Source organism: Anoplolepis gracilipes, chromosome 1, assembly GCF_047496725.1.
Source record: "Anoplolepis gracilipes chromosome 1, ASM4749672v1, whole genome shotgun sequence".
NCBI classification, from domain to species: Eukaryota; Metazoa; Arthropoda; class Insecta; order Hymenoptera; family Formicidae; genus Anoplolepis; species Anoplolepis gracilipes.
Genome location: NC_132970.1, coordinates 12,045,456 through 12,059,193, shown reverse-complemented (window position 1 = coordinate 12,059,193; position 13,738 = coordinate 12,045,456). Strand labels below are relative to the sequence as shown.

General features: G+C 26.9%; 1 protein-coding gene and 1 long non-coding RNA gene across 2 annotated transcripts; one reads left to right on the top strand and one right to left on the bottom strand.

Moving 5' to 3' along the window:
• Positions 1–2,129: 2,129 nt before the first annotated feature.
• Positions 2,130–4,130, top strand: LOC140676131 (cytochrome P450 6a22-like). The gene is made up of 4 exons (XM_072910897.1): positions 2,130–2,289; positions 2,593–2,759; positions 3,662–3,916; positions 4,017–4,130. The coding sequence occupies exons 1-4, from the start codon at positions 2,130–2,132 to the stop codon at positions 4,128–4,130; spliced, it is 696 nt and encodes a 231-aa protein (XP_072766998.1).
• A 672-nt stretch (positions 4,131–4,802) lies between these two features.
• LOC140670994 (uncharacterized) lies at positions 4,803–6,030 on the bottom strand. Its single transcript, XR_012047657.1, has 3 exons — positions 5,874–6,030; positions 5,602–5,743; positions 4,803–4,868 (listed from the first exon to the last, which is right to left on the bottom strand). It is a non-coding gene; the product is annotated as an uncharacterized lncRNA (long non-coding RNA).
• Between the last annotated feature and the right edge of the window lie 7,708 nt (positions 6,031–13,738).

Genomic DNA, 13,738 nt, shown 5'->3' with positions numbered 1-13,738 from the left:
TTGGTGTTATCGTAAATCTTACTGCTATATTATTACTAAGCGAGACTTTATATTTATTGGTTAAAAAGAAACGTGTCTTGTCTTAAATTTTCGTTTTTCGGAAATAACCGAAATTTATTGGTGCTGAAGATTACAGTCGCTGAAAGCCTTCAGATATATACTGAAAGTACGAACGTTATCCATTCGTCGATATATTCGAGTTCGCAACACCTTTTGTTGAAAAATCTAAAACCCTTTTTTAAATTTAAATTTTATTTATTTTTAACGAAGTTACAGCTAGCTAAATTTTGCTTATTTTTTAAGAAAAATTAGGTGTTCTTCAAATTTTTACATTTATATACGAACGGTGTTTCAAGAGTCACTATTTTTTTCTCCGCTTATGGCAACACTAAAGTGACAACAAAGGTAATTTGATATGGATATACAATTTTGTAAAAAAAAAAATCAAGTCAAACGGTCAACATTTACGGATTGAGTAAAAAACAAAAGATGGAGTCGCCATTTGCATTAAAGTGAAAAAAATGTATTACATTGAAAAGTAAATTGGGGTTTAGTTAAAGATCTGTCGTTTACAAAAAATAAAAAGTAACTTTAACGTACAAATGACAATAAAAAGCTAATTTAATAATAGATAAGCTAAAGCAATTTATATGTATACAGGAATTTTAATTAATTCGATTTCTCTTTGATAAAATAATATATAGATAATAGTTTCAGGACAATTTGTCATGGCAATTATGACCAATTATTTTCAAATTGTAAAGATTTCTCTCCGGATATCTGATTTTGCTATATAAAAAAATCTATAAATCCAGTAAATCCTTGTTTATGAAAAACCTGGTAAAAAATTACTTGCAAAGTCACGAATCCGAGCTAACGATTTAAGAAAGTGACTCGTTAAACTCGTTGACTGTCGAAATTTATATATGTCCTTATGATAACCTAAAATTATGACATAATTCAAATAATGTTTATAATAGATCGTGCATGGTTAAACCTATAATTACGATTTTTTGGGACATGTATACTTTAACGATTTTGTTTTGATTTAAGAGTGCATTACGTTTCTGTACTAATATGATAATATATTCAATTAAATAATAAAATTAACATTATGACTATTAATATTATGATGTTATAAATATGTATTACTTATGTATAAATGCATCAATTATATGTTTAAATATACAATATATACAACAGAATTATTAATATTAATTTCAATATAGATCAATATATTGTATCAGAAAGAAGACAAAAAGTTTATTTAAAATTATTTTATTATTGTTTTTAATGTATAAATATATAAATATTTTAAAAGTAACTGAATATATACTATTTACATACACAATGCAGCAAATATCAATGTAGATAAAAAATATCAATAATAAATAAAAAAAAAAAAAGAAGAATGATACTTTCACCTTATTTCATTATAAAAAAGTAACTTCATAAGACCTTGATCCAAAAACCGGACTTGCATATATGGTTGTGCAAGTGTATATAATACTGCATTTTTCTGTATGTAGCTTGCAGTTGTTTGCGCACCTTTGGGGTCTCGAAATATTTCTGAAAAAGGCGTTTAAACAATATATTTATAATTCAAAACTTATTCACGCACGTGGAAAAATAAATATAATCAGAGTATATATATATATATATATATATATATATATATATATATATATATATATATATACATCAATGTTCAATTCAATAAATGTAATTAAAATATAATCTGATATGAAACATATATAAAATTGACAAGTTTTTTGATATTTAACAAAATACACAATTGTAAGATAAGATAAATCTGTGTGTGCGTGTATGTGGGTGTGTGTGTATGCAATACTGTTTATTCATAAAATAAAACTTTTATTCTATTTAACTTCATTAAATACAATTGCCTGTAAAATTATTCTAATAACTTTTATAAATTTCAGAAACTTTAATGGTAAATATTTTACAGTAATAATCGATTATTGTAAAAAATTATTTTATTATTGCTGCTGGTGTTATTGAGCATTTTACTATTGTATTATTACTGGACGAGACTTTATACCTACTGGTTAAAAAAAAACGTGCCTTGTCTTAAATTTTCATTTTTCGGGAATAGCTGAAATGCATCGATGTTGAAGATTACAATCGCTGAAAGTCTTCAGATGATATACAAAGAGTACGAAGGATATCCGTTCGTCGGTATATATGAACTTACAACACCGGTCCTTCTGTTGAGAGATCCAAAACTAATTAAATATGTCCTCGTGAAGGACTTTGCCTGCTTCCAAAGTAAGTTATTCCATTAACTATTTTTTTCTTGATTTTTAAATTTTTTATTTTAATGTAAAAGTATTTTTATCCAAAATCTACTTTTAGCTATCTCTGGACATTTATCATTGGATTAATTAGTTTCTCAAAATTACTTCTTTTTGTATCTGTTTAAACCTATTTATTTTTTTCTTCTGCTTTTATAATTACTGTCAAATGCAAGTAGCTTTAATTTTTTAAACAATAAATAATAACATTTTAATGCATTTTTCATAGAGATAATTGTATTCGAATGAACATACTTGATTATTCATTCATATTTAGGTCGTGGCGTAGTGATAAACGAATACACTGATCCGCTTATGGCAAATTTAATTAATATTAACGGACAACGGTGGCGAAAGTTGCGCACAAAGCTCACACCACTTTTCACAACCAACAAAATTCGATACGTATTTGAATTAATAACAGAAATGTCTGAAGAATTTAAGGTACCTCATATGTTATTTCTTATACATTTTTTTTCTATTGATGTAATATTTTTAGCATAATATTTAACATATTTTTTCTATTTGCACAATATCTTTTTTATACAAGTATCAAAGTACCTTAGAAAAACGAAAGAGAATATAATTAATATGTGATAAAAATAAATAAAAGATAACAATTATACTATGACATGTATAATTGTTATCTTTATAATGATTTATAATTTAGTTATTATTTATTTTTATCACATATTAATTATATTCTCTTTCATTTTTCTAAGGTACTTTGATACTTGTATAAAAAAGATATTGTGCAAATAGAAAAAATATGTTAAATATTATGCATTAAAATGTTATTATTTATGTTATTATTTATATATATATATATATATATATATATATATATATATATTATTTCTATACAAAATTATATAAATTTTTAAAGCAGAACATGTTACATATATCTCGATAAATTTAAACTTAATTTTGGAATTAATATATTATTTTGATAATATAATACTAATTTATTTGTATCTTTTAAAGGAAAGAAAAAGAAAGAAAAAACTTAAAATTTAATTTACAAATCTATATTGTTATTCAAAACAAATTCTGGAACAAAACTGAGCCATGTTTGTCAAAGAGTATAACAATAATAAATTATTAGTTTAAAATTTTAAAAAAGATTTTAATTTACTTTTTTAGTAAATGATTAAAAATAACATATGCAGTACATATTCAAGAAAATACAACATTAAATACCATAGAAAAAACAGCATCCATCTCACTAAGATTCTTTCTCTTATTTACTTCAATTATAAGAACTCAAGTTTCAGATCTTGCACCAAACTAATTATTTAGTAATATTATCCGCACTAAACTTATTATCTAGTAATTATTTGGTTTAGCAATTTGTAGAGCAATATGCAGACAATGAAGAGCCCGTCGAATTTGGAAATCTTGCTGCTAAGTTTACAAGCGAGATCATCGCAGTCTGTTTCTTCGGATTCAAAAGTAACACGATACAAAATGGTGATTCCGAATTTAGAAAAATGGGTAAAAGGATCATGGATCCATCGTTAGAAATGGCAATAAAGAGATATATACGCGATTACATGCCCGCAATATTCAAATGGTTATCCATCTGTTTAATACCTCGGGATGTAATGTATCAATTTATTAATAATTATTACAAATAACAAGAAAGGAAGATCTGTTTAATTTAAGTAATTAAAAATTAAAAATGAAGATTGAAATCTGTAGATTAAAAAACTTTTAATGTCGATGCGTGAGATGATTAGTTTTATAATAGCAGATGACAATGAACATCTGCAATTGATTGATAAAAAGTCCAGTTTAATGAATTGCATGGCGTGAATCAATTGAGCTCAATGGGATAACAAGTGTTTAAAAGTTCAACTTTTTCTCTTCAAAATGCGTTATTGCAGAACATGACATGGTAATTTTTCGATGAGTTATGTCAATCTAAAGAGAATACGGATTTTAAACCAAATAACGATTTTAAATGCTTATAACACAAATAAAAAATGAAAATGATGCTTCAAGTCTGTATTTTTAGAAACATTTGATATCGATTACGTAGAATAATTAGTTTTTCAATGTTGGATGACATAATTAAATCCATGTTTTTTTTTATTAACATCCAATTAAGTTCAATTAAGTCACGATTCCAACTCATTAAAGCGGATTCTATTAACCAATTTTTTATTTTATCATCCGCGAAAAAAAAATTAATCATTTCACGCAATCAGCTAAAAGTTTCTCAAAATACAAAGTTTAAGTTTCATTTTCGTGTTTTAATCACTTCGATATAATAATTATTAACTATGTTATAAGCATCTTATTTAAATTTTTCTTGTTTGTCTACTTTTTTTAGCGGAGGATATAGATAATTATAATTTGTATATTTTTTTACATATTATTATATAAATATTAGTTTATATTGTAAGATGCTCGATGAGTTACCTCTATTGGTGCCATAATATTAATATCTTCGTTTGTTATTATTTTTCGTATAATATTTAATTGCCACGAGTTAATGCTATAGCCACGTATTAGTTGATATGTATAATTACTTATTACAAACTCTGTTATCTAAAAGAACATAACAAAATTTTATTTACGAATATAAAAATAGAAATGTTTATTACTTTTATTCATTGCTTATAAAACGTATGGAGTCTTTTGATGGAAATAATTTTATAACAATTTTCGCATTTTTACGAAAAATTAAAAATTTCATCAACAAATTACAAATTTGTGAAAATAGTAGAAATTCATGATAAGTTGTATAAAGTTGTAATGAGTTATAAAGTGTTTATAAATTTTTACAAGTTTCTACAAACATTTTTATAAGTAATATAGTAAATAGAAATTTATAAAAAACTACATGGTCCAATACTCTGAAAAAGGCGTAAATCTTTGATTTTCACACTGTATATAACAACATTTTTCAACTGCCTTTATAAAAGAACTCTCTAAACTTAAACCATCGTTGAGAAAAATTAATTGCGTCTTATAGTCGGCCAAGCATAAATTCTCTCTTCAACAGGGATGTCAAAAATGTTGTAAAAATAAATTTATACCATCTCAGAAATAAAATCATAGAAACAATTGTGAGAATTACGCCACATGTTCTGGATGAAATGTATAAATTGAAGAATATTGACATTTTTGTTATGTCATTATGACATATGTCATTAGTGGAAAACATATCGAAATTTACTGAATAGATAATAAAACTGTTTGAGTTGTTGATTATTACTAAAACAATTTATACCAATATTCTAGAAAGATTAAAAAATTTTTCACTTAAAGTTATACTTACTATTTTGGTTTCCATATAATCGTAATAGCTGGGTCATCTCTCATTTCATCTGGTCCTTCATCCGTTAATACTGCCAAAACGCAGTGTATGCCAAGCCTTCTGGCTACACTGTGATACTAAGTAGTAGAAACTTTTCTTTAAGCTATATTGATATATAAATTATGTTAATAAAATTTTATTAAACCTATTTTTTTGTAAGATATAAAACATATTTATGTTTGCACAGCAAAACAAAATATAACTATAATTTAACATAATTTAAAATAACTTACCCAAAGTATTTCCCATTTATTTAGATTTGGATATTCTGTTCTCCACAGTTCCATTAATTTAACTTGATTCAATTCAGAAATAAATTTTTCAAGAGTACACATAATTTGCTTCTGTCTCATCCCAGAAATTGTCGTTGATATTATTGTTTTTCCAATCAAATAATTTATCAGTAGATGTTGAGAATACTGAATGCGCAGAATATTTTGTTTTAAGATGAAATAATACTTCTTTCGTATTATTATTTAAACACGTTTTTATAACGGAAATAGATATATGTGGTTGAAAGTATTGTATTACAATAGTAAGTAGCCGTTCTAAAAGCTGCTTTTTTTCTGGCATATTTATAAATTTGTTTCGTTTCTACATTAATTGATATTGTTTTAGACATCGAATAATCATGTCAAAGTTATATGCACTTGTTAAATAGCAACCGCGTTCCCTAAAATATATTTACACATTTAGAATGTACAATTACATTAATATTTATAATACTACTATTTAATTTATTAAATTTTATCGTGACGATTGGGTAGCAACGATTCTATTTAGCTCATCTACAACAAAATAGTATATCTGAGATTTCGAATTTTCGGCTATAAAACGCAGAAGACATTCCAATTTTTTTTTGTCGTCTTATCGTAAGCCATCCTCTGCCATTAAAGACACATAATGCTGTATTTTTTTAACATATTTTATACTTGCTCTTATTTGTTGTTTAAAATCCAAATTAACAAAAATTTTCTTCTGTTTCTTTGTATTATACTTTACTTTTAGAGAAGGACACCTACAATTAAGATAAAAAATTCTCAAATATTATACAAAAACACCACCACATTATCAGCAATAAACTGTGAATAATATACTTTTTAAAGTACAAATATTAATATTTTAACTATATTAATATTTGAAACAAATTAAAAACTTTATATAATATAATATAATATTATAAATATAACATCAATTTTTTATTTAACTAGGATATTTCAAGCACACGTGTAGCGCGCGCTATTTATTTTTAAACCGGTTCAAAGGGGTATAATGATAAGTACACAATCTATTATTGATTTAACTGAATATTTGATTACAAAAAGAAATTTTCAATATGTATTTACATCAAGATTTACACAAGATTGTGTTGAAAATCTTTTTTCTGAAATTAGACAAAAAATACCTCATCCACTCATACCTCATCCACTCCAATTCATCAATGACTTAAAATTAATTGCCATCACACTGTATATAAAAGATATTAAAAACACTAATTATGATAAAGATGACAGACAGTATTTATCAGAATTTCTTGAATATTTAGATACAAAAAAGAAAGAAAAAAAAGTGCAATAATTGATACATGTCAAATTAATAATACGTCGTTGAGATTTCTCTCGATACTTCGTCTAATAAGTGTTTACGTGCTTCACGACTCCCTCGTCTCAGACTCCAAACAGTAACGTCTCGTCCACGGTTTCGCGCACACTCTTATAATTGTCTCACAGCAACGTTTAATTAATTAATATTTAACGTCATTCTTTTTTTCTCACCGACATAGATTCTCACACCACGTCTGCCACGCGATTCGCGCCTATCCTGGACGAGCCCCCAAATTATGTAGGAAAATGTAGAATACGGGTAAAAAAGTTAAATAAAATGACTCCGATGTTTGAGTAATTAATAGCGTATAATTAATATGTTCGTAAAGTTTCCGCACAAATATTAAATAAGCGAAATAGGCGGAAGATCGCAAAGATACAAAAAGATTGACCGTTCACGTAGTCGGTTTCTCATCTTCTGAATTCGTTAACAGTTCAAAAGTCTCCTCGACCTCTCGTCAGACAACAATACGCGTAAGGAGAAACGACAAAACACGCAACACAAAAACCAAAATATAAATAAAAATACAGATATAAAATATAACGTTCAATTAATTGAAAATGCCTTTAGAAGCTTAGTAAAAAAGATTTTCAAAATCTGTAAAAAATTACTTTCGTGCATCTGTGAGTGTGCGAGATTGAAAAACAAACTCACGTTAAACGTCATTTCTAAAAGTTCACAAATATTCCTTCATGCAATTCCTAGCAGAAACCTATCTTATTTTGTGTGTATAAATTGCAAAACTATTATATTAAGCAAATGTATTGTCATGTTAAATTTTGGTTGATAATATAAACCAGCTTTTAGATCCCCTTAAAAGTATTACAATAAAAGCGTTTACAAAAAGTTCTATGCGTAAAAATTAGTTATAGAATATTTATTTAAAAAATTTAAAATGATCTATTAAATGACGAAAATCGAATGTAAAATTAGTATTAATATATAAAAATTTATAAATGAAGAAACATACCTTTGATAGAATTTTTTTTCCCACAACTTTTTTGTTAATGTCTTGTAAAATTGTTTACACGTGGAGCTAAAACTCAAGACATCCTTGATGCTAACGTTTTCATCTCCCAAAATGATTTCAATCACTTCGACGGACAAATGTGTTATCGTAGCCATCGAAAAACAATTTAACGATGTACAAAAAAGCTCGCAATGTTTACTTTGTGTACAATGATTTACTTATTGGTTTTTATCTAATTTCGTTTATATGTATAACTTATATACGTGAGCTCACAAAATTTACTATAGTATCTAACACAAAAATTTAACAAAAATGCAACGTAGTTATATATTGATTTTTATCTAATTTTATATCACTAATTTTGTTATATAACTTATACATATGTGAGTTCACAAAATTTATTGTAGTTCACAGAGTGGTCCTAGCACTGTCGCGATGCTTTTGCAAAATGCAATGATTTTCTACAATATTTCCAGACTGCAAATGGATTCTTTTTTATGTCAGAAATGCTTCTAAGGATTTAACTATCCACTATTAGAAGAAAGAATAAAGATTCCACACACACACGGGGAAGTGCAAGGGGGCCTTCGGCTCCTCTTCCGCACCCACCCCCTCCACCTCGCTTCACGTGAAAAATTACAAACACATGTGAACTTTGCTTTGTCTTGCAACGTGTGTACATACATGCGAAGCGAGGTGGACGGGGTGGGTGCGGGAGGGGGAGGCCCGAAGGCCCTCCCCTTGCACCCCCCCCCCCCGTGTGTGTGTGTGTGTATGTATGAAAATATTCCCCCGCTTATATTTATATTATTCCATGCGAATAAAAATGAAAATTATTATCATTAAAATTATTAAATATTATATTAATAATAGGTCAGCATCTAAAATGTTGGAATCCGTAACGGAATCAAGCTCATCCATATAAAAAAGAATTATGTTTTCGATCTTCTTTCCCTCTCAGACATTTCAATTAATATCTCCTCTTCATATGACGTGGAGACATTTACTATTTTCGTCCTGGAATTCTCAAGTTTGTCGATCCTATCCGATAGCTGCAGTAAATTATCGTTTATTTTTCCGATGTCCTTACAGCCTTCAAGCAACTCCTTTCGAAAATCCGCGAATACCGATCGAATCTCAGAACGTAGTTCCGATCGTATCATTTCCCGGATCTTTTCCAAGCATGAATTGCTGACAATATCAGTCTGGCGAAGATGCTGAAAGCCACCAGCAGCAATCCAAAAATTTGCCTCCTTGGTGTGGATGAAATTTGCCTCCCGTGCGAGAAATACAGCTCGGATGCGATGCAACATCGCATATACTGCAGACTATTGGTTTCACCACTACCGTGCCACATCCTCCGCAAGTTTTTCTTCCATCTATTATCAATTATTAATTTTTAAATTTAACTCAATTTCGTTTTAATTCAAAAAAGAAAAAGAAATTTGCACAAGCAGGTCCGCAGAGCAGAAGAAAAACACATCCGTATATTTTTATGCTAATGTAATATGAATTTCAATTAAATAATTAATATTATTGACTTGATGATATAAATATGTATTATTTATGTATAAATGTATCAATTATAATATGTTTAAATATACAATATACAGTAATTATTAATACTAATTTTAATATAAATCAATATATTGTATCAGGACAAAGACGAAAAGTTCATTTAAATTTAAGTTATTATTTTTTGTAATAGATTTACTTAAATGAATATATAAAAATTAAAGTGACTGAATATATGCTATTTATTACACATACACAATACACATAAACAATGCTGCGGATATCAATGTATGTAAAAAATATCAATGGTAAATAAAAAGAGAAGGAAGAAATATCTGACTGATGAAAGATCTTTACGAAACCATGATCAAGCTGCGAAATTATCTTACCTCAATCTCTCTTACTTTCTGTGATTTATGCCTACACATTTTTGTTTTTTACTTCTCACTCTAGCAATTAGATTGTCTGTATTGGTAATGATAAATCTGTAGCTTTTTCTTTTTATGGTGAGTTAACAAATGTGATTTGCAAGTGATTTTCGTTTACCTAACAATAAGAGTTAGCACACAAAAAATTGTATTTTCGAAATATATAAGCTTTCTTAATAGATACTCTTAATAAATAAGAATATTTTTTAACGTGAAATTTTTTGAAATACTTTTTTATAAATTAAGTAGAGACTATATATATTTAACTTGTCAAAGTTTTAATAAATAGCAAATATTCACTTGAGAAATTGTATATATATATATGTGTGTGTATAAAATAAAAATATATGAAATATTTTTAAGATGGAAATATAATACGATAGTCAATAGCTGCACCCCAAAAGTTAGCCAAAAGAGTTTACAGAACTATACATTATATTTGGACAAAACCTTTAGAAAGTTTTTTTACAAAGGTGCACGGTCTGCTTACAATTAGTTAATAAATGATTTTATTTATTGCTGCTGTTTTCATCGTACATCTTGCTGTATTACTACTGGACAAGAATTTATACTTACTAGTTAAGAAAAAACGTGCTTTGTCCTAAATTTTTATTTTTCTAAAGAATATCTAAAATTTATTCAAAGATTACAATCGCTGAAAGTTTTCATATAATATACAGAAAATACAAAGGTTATCTGCTTGTCAGTATACAATACCTTGCAAGTTACAATACCAGTCCTTCTATTGAGAGATCAAAAACTAATTAAATGTGGCCTTGTAAAAAACTTTACCCATCTTTAAAGTAAGTCACTTTCTTTTTGCAATCTGCCGTTTCTTAACTTTTTTGGCTTTTTAATTTTCTTTATTACAAATATTTTGATACAAACTGTTCCGTTAACTATATACATGTGTTATTGCAATAATTACTTTTTAAAATTCTTCTAGTATATCTGTTCTAATCTATTTATTTATAACCGATATATGTAACTGAAATATAATCTATATATATATATATATATATATATATATATATATATATATATATATATATATATATAATGAAATATCATAATACATGAAAAATTGAAATATTGCTTGATCGAGCGATCATAAGTACTAATAAGTCGTCCATGTACACGCAACCTATATTGTTACATTTTATATATTAGCTCTAATGTGGAAGTCAATATACTGCTATAGTTATTATATTATATATAATAAGAATTTGTAAATTTATTTTTAATATTTTATTTCAACTTGTTCATTTTAGATTAATACAAAGTATTTTGCGAGTTATTCCTTTTCATCATTTGGATACTCTTCTGCCAGACTTTCATTTGGTACATAATGAGTGCCTTCGAATCTAGAAAAATATCTCTACATTATCAATCCACCGTTGATATAGATATGTCATCTAAAATAAAAAAAATGTTTTATGTTGTACGGATTAAAGATAATAGAAAATATATATAATACATAAGAATGCTACTAATATTCGTACCTTGTGGCATGTAACATATGTTATCACCCTCAGTGAGAATTATGTAATGCGCTTGATTAAATTTTCAACATTCTGAACAAATGTCCTGATTTTCTTCACGGCTTTCGGCCAGATATGGAGCGATACAACTCAATGATTGTTTTATAAACTTAGCTTCACATTTAAAATCTCAACCTTTTATTACTCCAAAACATTCAGCATCCACATCTCTGTGATCATACTTTACAATCATATCAATCGCAAATTTGATTTCTTGATTTTTTATTTTTGATTTTGTTCTTACGATGGCAGATCTAACCTGCGTGTATAGCGTGTGCGTGCGCGTGTACGTGTGCATATGTGTGTGTGTGTGCGTGTGTGCATGCGTATGCATGTGCGTATCGTGTGTGTAGAAAAAGTAATAGCAGAATATAATCGATATTTTGTTGAGGTATTTCTAAACTAATTAACGTAATAACTCAAGTTATACACTCCGCCAATAAAAGAGCGGTATACTAGAAAAATAAAAAAAAATTATGAAATTTTAAATGCTTATGACACAGTTAATAATTATTGTAACGAGATAATTAAAAAATGGAACTCAAGATAAACATCTGTATTTTGAAAAACTTTTAATACCGATTGCATAAATTGATTTATTTCTTAATAAAGGATGACAAAGTGAAGACCTACAAAATCGATTAATAGAAAGTACAGTTTAATGAGTTGCAAGCCGTGAATTAATTGACGTAGCTCAATGGGATAAAAAATGTATAAAAGTTTAAATTTTTACTTTCAAAATATGTTATTGTAGAACTTGATACAATAATTCTTCGTTAAGTTAATGTGAAAAAAGTATGGATTTTATTGTGTCATCCACTATTGGAAAACTAATCATCCCACGCAATCGGCATTAAAAGTTTCTTAAAATACAGAAGCTACTTGAAGCTTCCGTTTTATTTTATAATCATCTAGATATGATAAAATCTATTTTTTGTTTAATTATATCGTACTCAGTGTACTTTTGTACTAAACGTACATTGCGTAATCAGCGAAAAATTACTATATCAAGTTCTGCAATAGCGCATTTTGAAGGAGAAAATGTGAATTTTTCGTCCCATTAAGTTACATCGATTGATTCACGACGTGCAATTCATTGTCATTAAACTGGACTTTCTATTAGCTAATTTTGCAAGACTTCATTGTGTTATCTGTCATTAACACAAAAAACTAATCATCCCATACATCATTAAACGGTTCTTGAAATACAAACTTTAAGCTTCATTTTCGAATTTTAATCACCTACGATAATTATTAACTATGTTATAAACATTTAAACTTCAAATGTTATAAACATTTGAAGTTTTATAAGTTTTTCCTATTTTTCCAGTGCACTGCTTTTTATAGCAAAGTGTAGATAATTATAATTTGTATAGTTTTTTACACATTATTATATTATTACGGTTTATGCGATGTGCGATAAATTACCTTTATTGGTGCTAAAATATTAATATCTTCATTATTTATTATTTTTCTTATAATATTTATTTCCCATTGGTAGAGGTCGGGATGAAATATATATCTATAAATAAAATTTTTTATCACCCAATTTATTACCTAGAAAAACATATGTTTATTACTTACTGTTTATAAAATATATTGACTCACTTGGTGGAAATAATTTTTCAACAATTCACGTATTCTTATGAAAAATTTGTATCAACAAATTATAAATTTGTAAAAATTAGGAATTCATGGTTGAATGAAGTTGTAATAAGTTTTAAAAAATATTTACAAAATTTCTACAACTTTTTAGGAACATTTTTATGAGTATTGTAATAAAAGTAGAAGTAAATTCGTAAAAATTCTAATATTTATAATTTTCTACATTAATTTATGAGAAATTACAAACATAGTTCAAATCGCGACATAAAAATTATATATAGAAATAATCTTAACAGTTAAAGCTACAAAAAAATACAATTATACATAGAAATAATTTAATCAGTATAGTTACATAAAAGAAAAAATAAAAAATTGTAGTTTCTTTATATTTTTTGCATGACAAATTCTAAAATGATATCCATTAGTCATGGACT

Coding starts and splice junctions, on each gene's coding strand:
- LOC140676131 (XM_072910897.1), top strand. CDS start 2,130: ATGTTGAAGATTACAATCGCTGAAAGTCTTCAGATGATATACAAAGAG. Junction 2,760..3,661: donor AAATGTCTGAAGAATTTAAG/GTACCTCATATG, acceptor TATTTGGTTTAG/CAATTTGTAGAGCAATATGC. Junction 3,917..4,016: donor TCTGTTTAATACCTCGGGAT/GTAATGTATCAA, acceptor TGAAATCTGTAG/ATTAAAAAACTTTTAATGTC.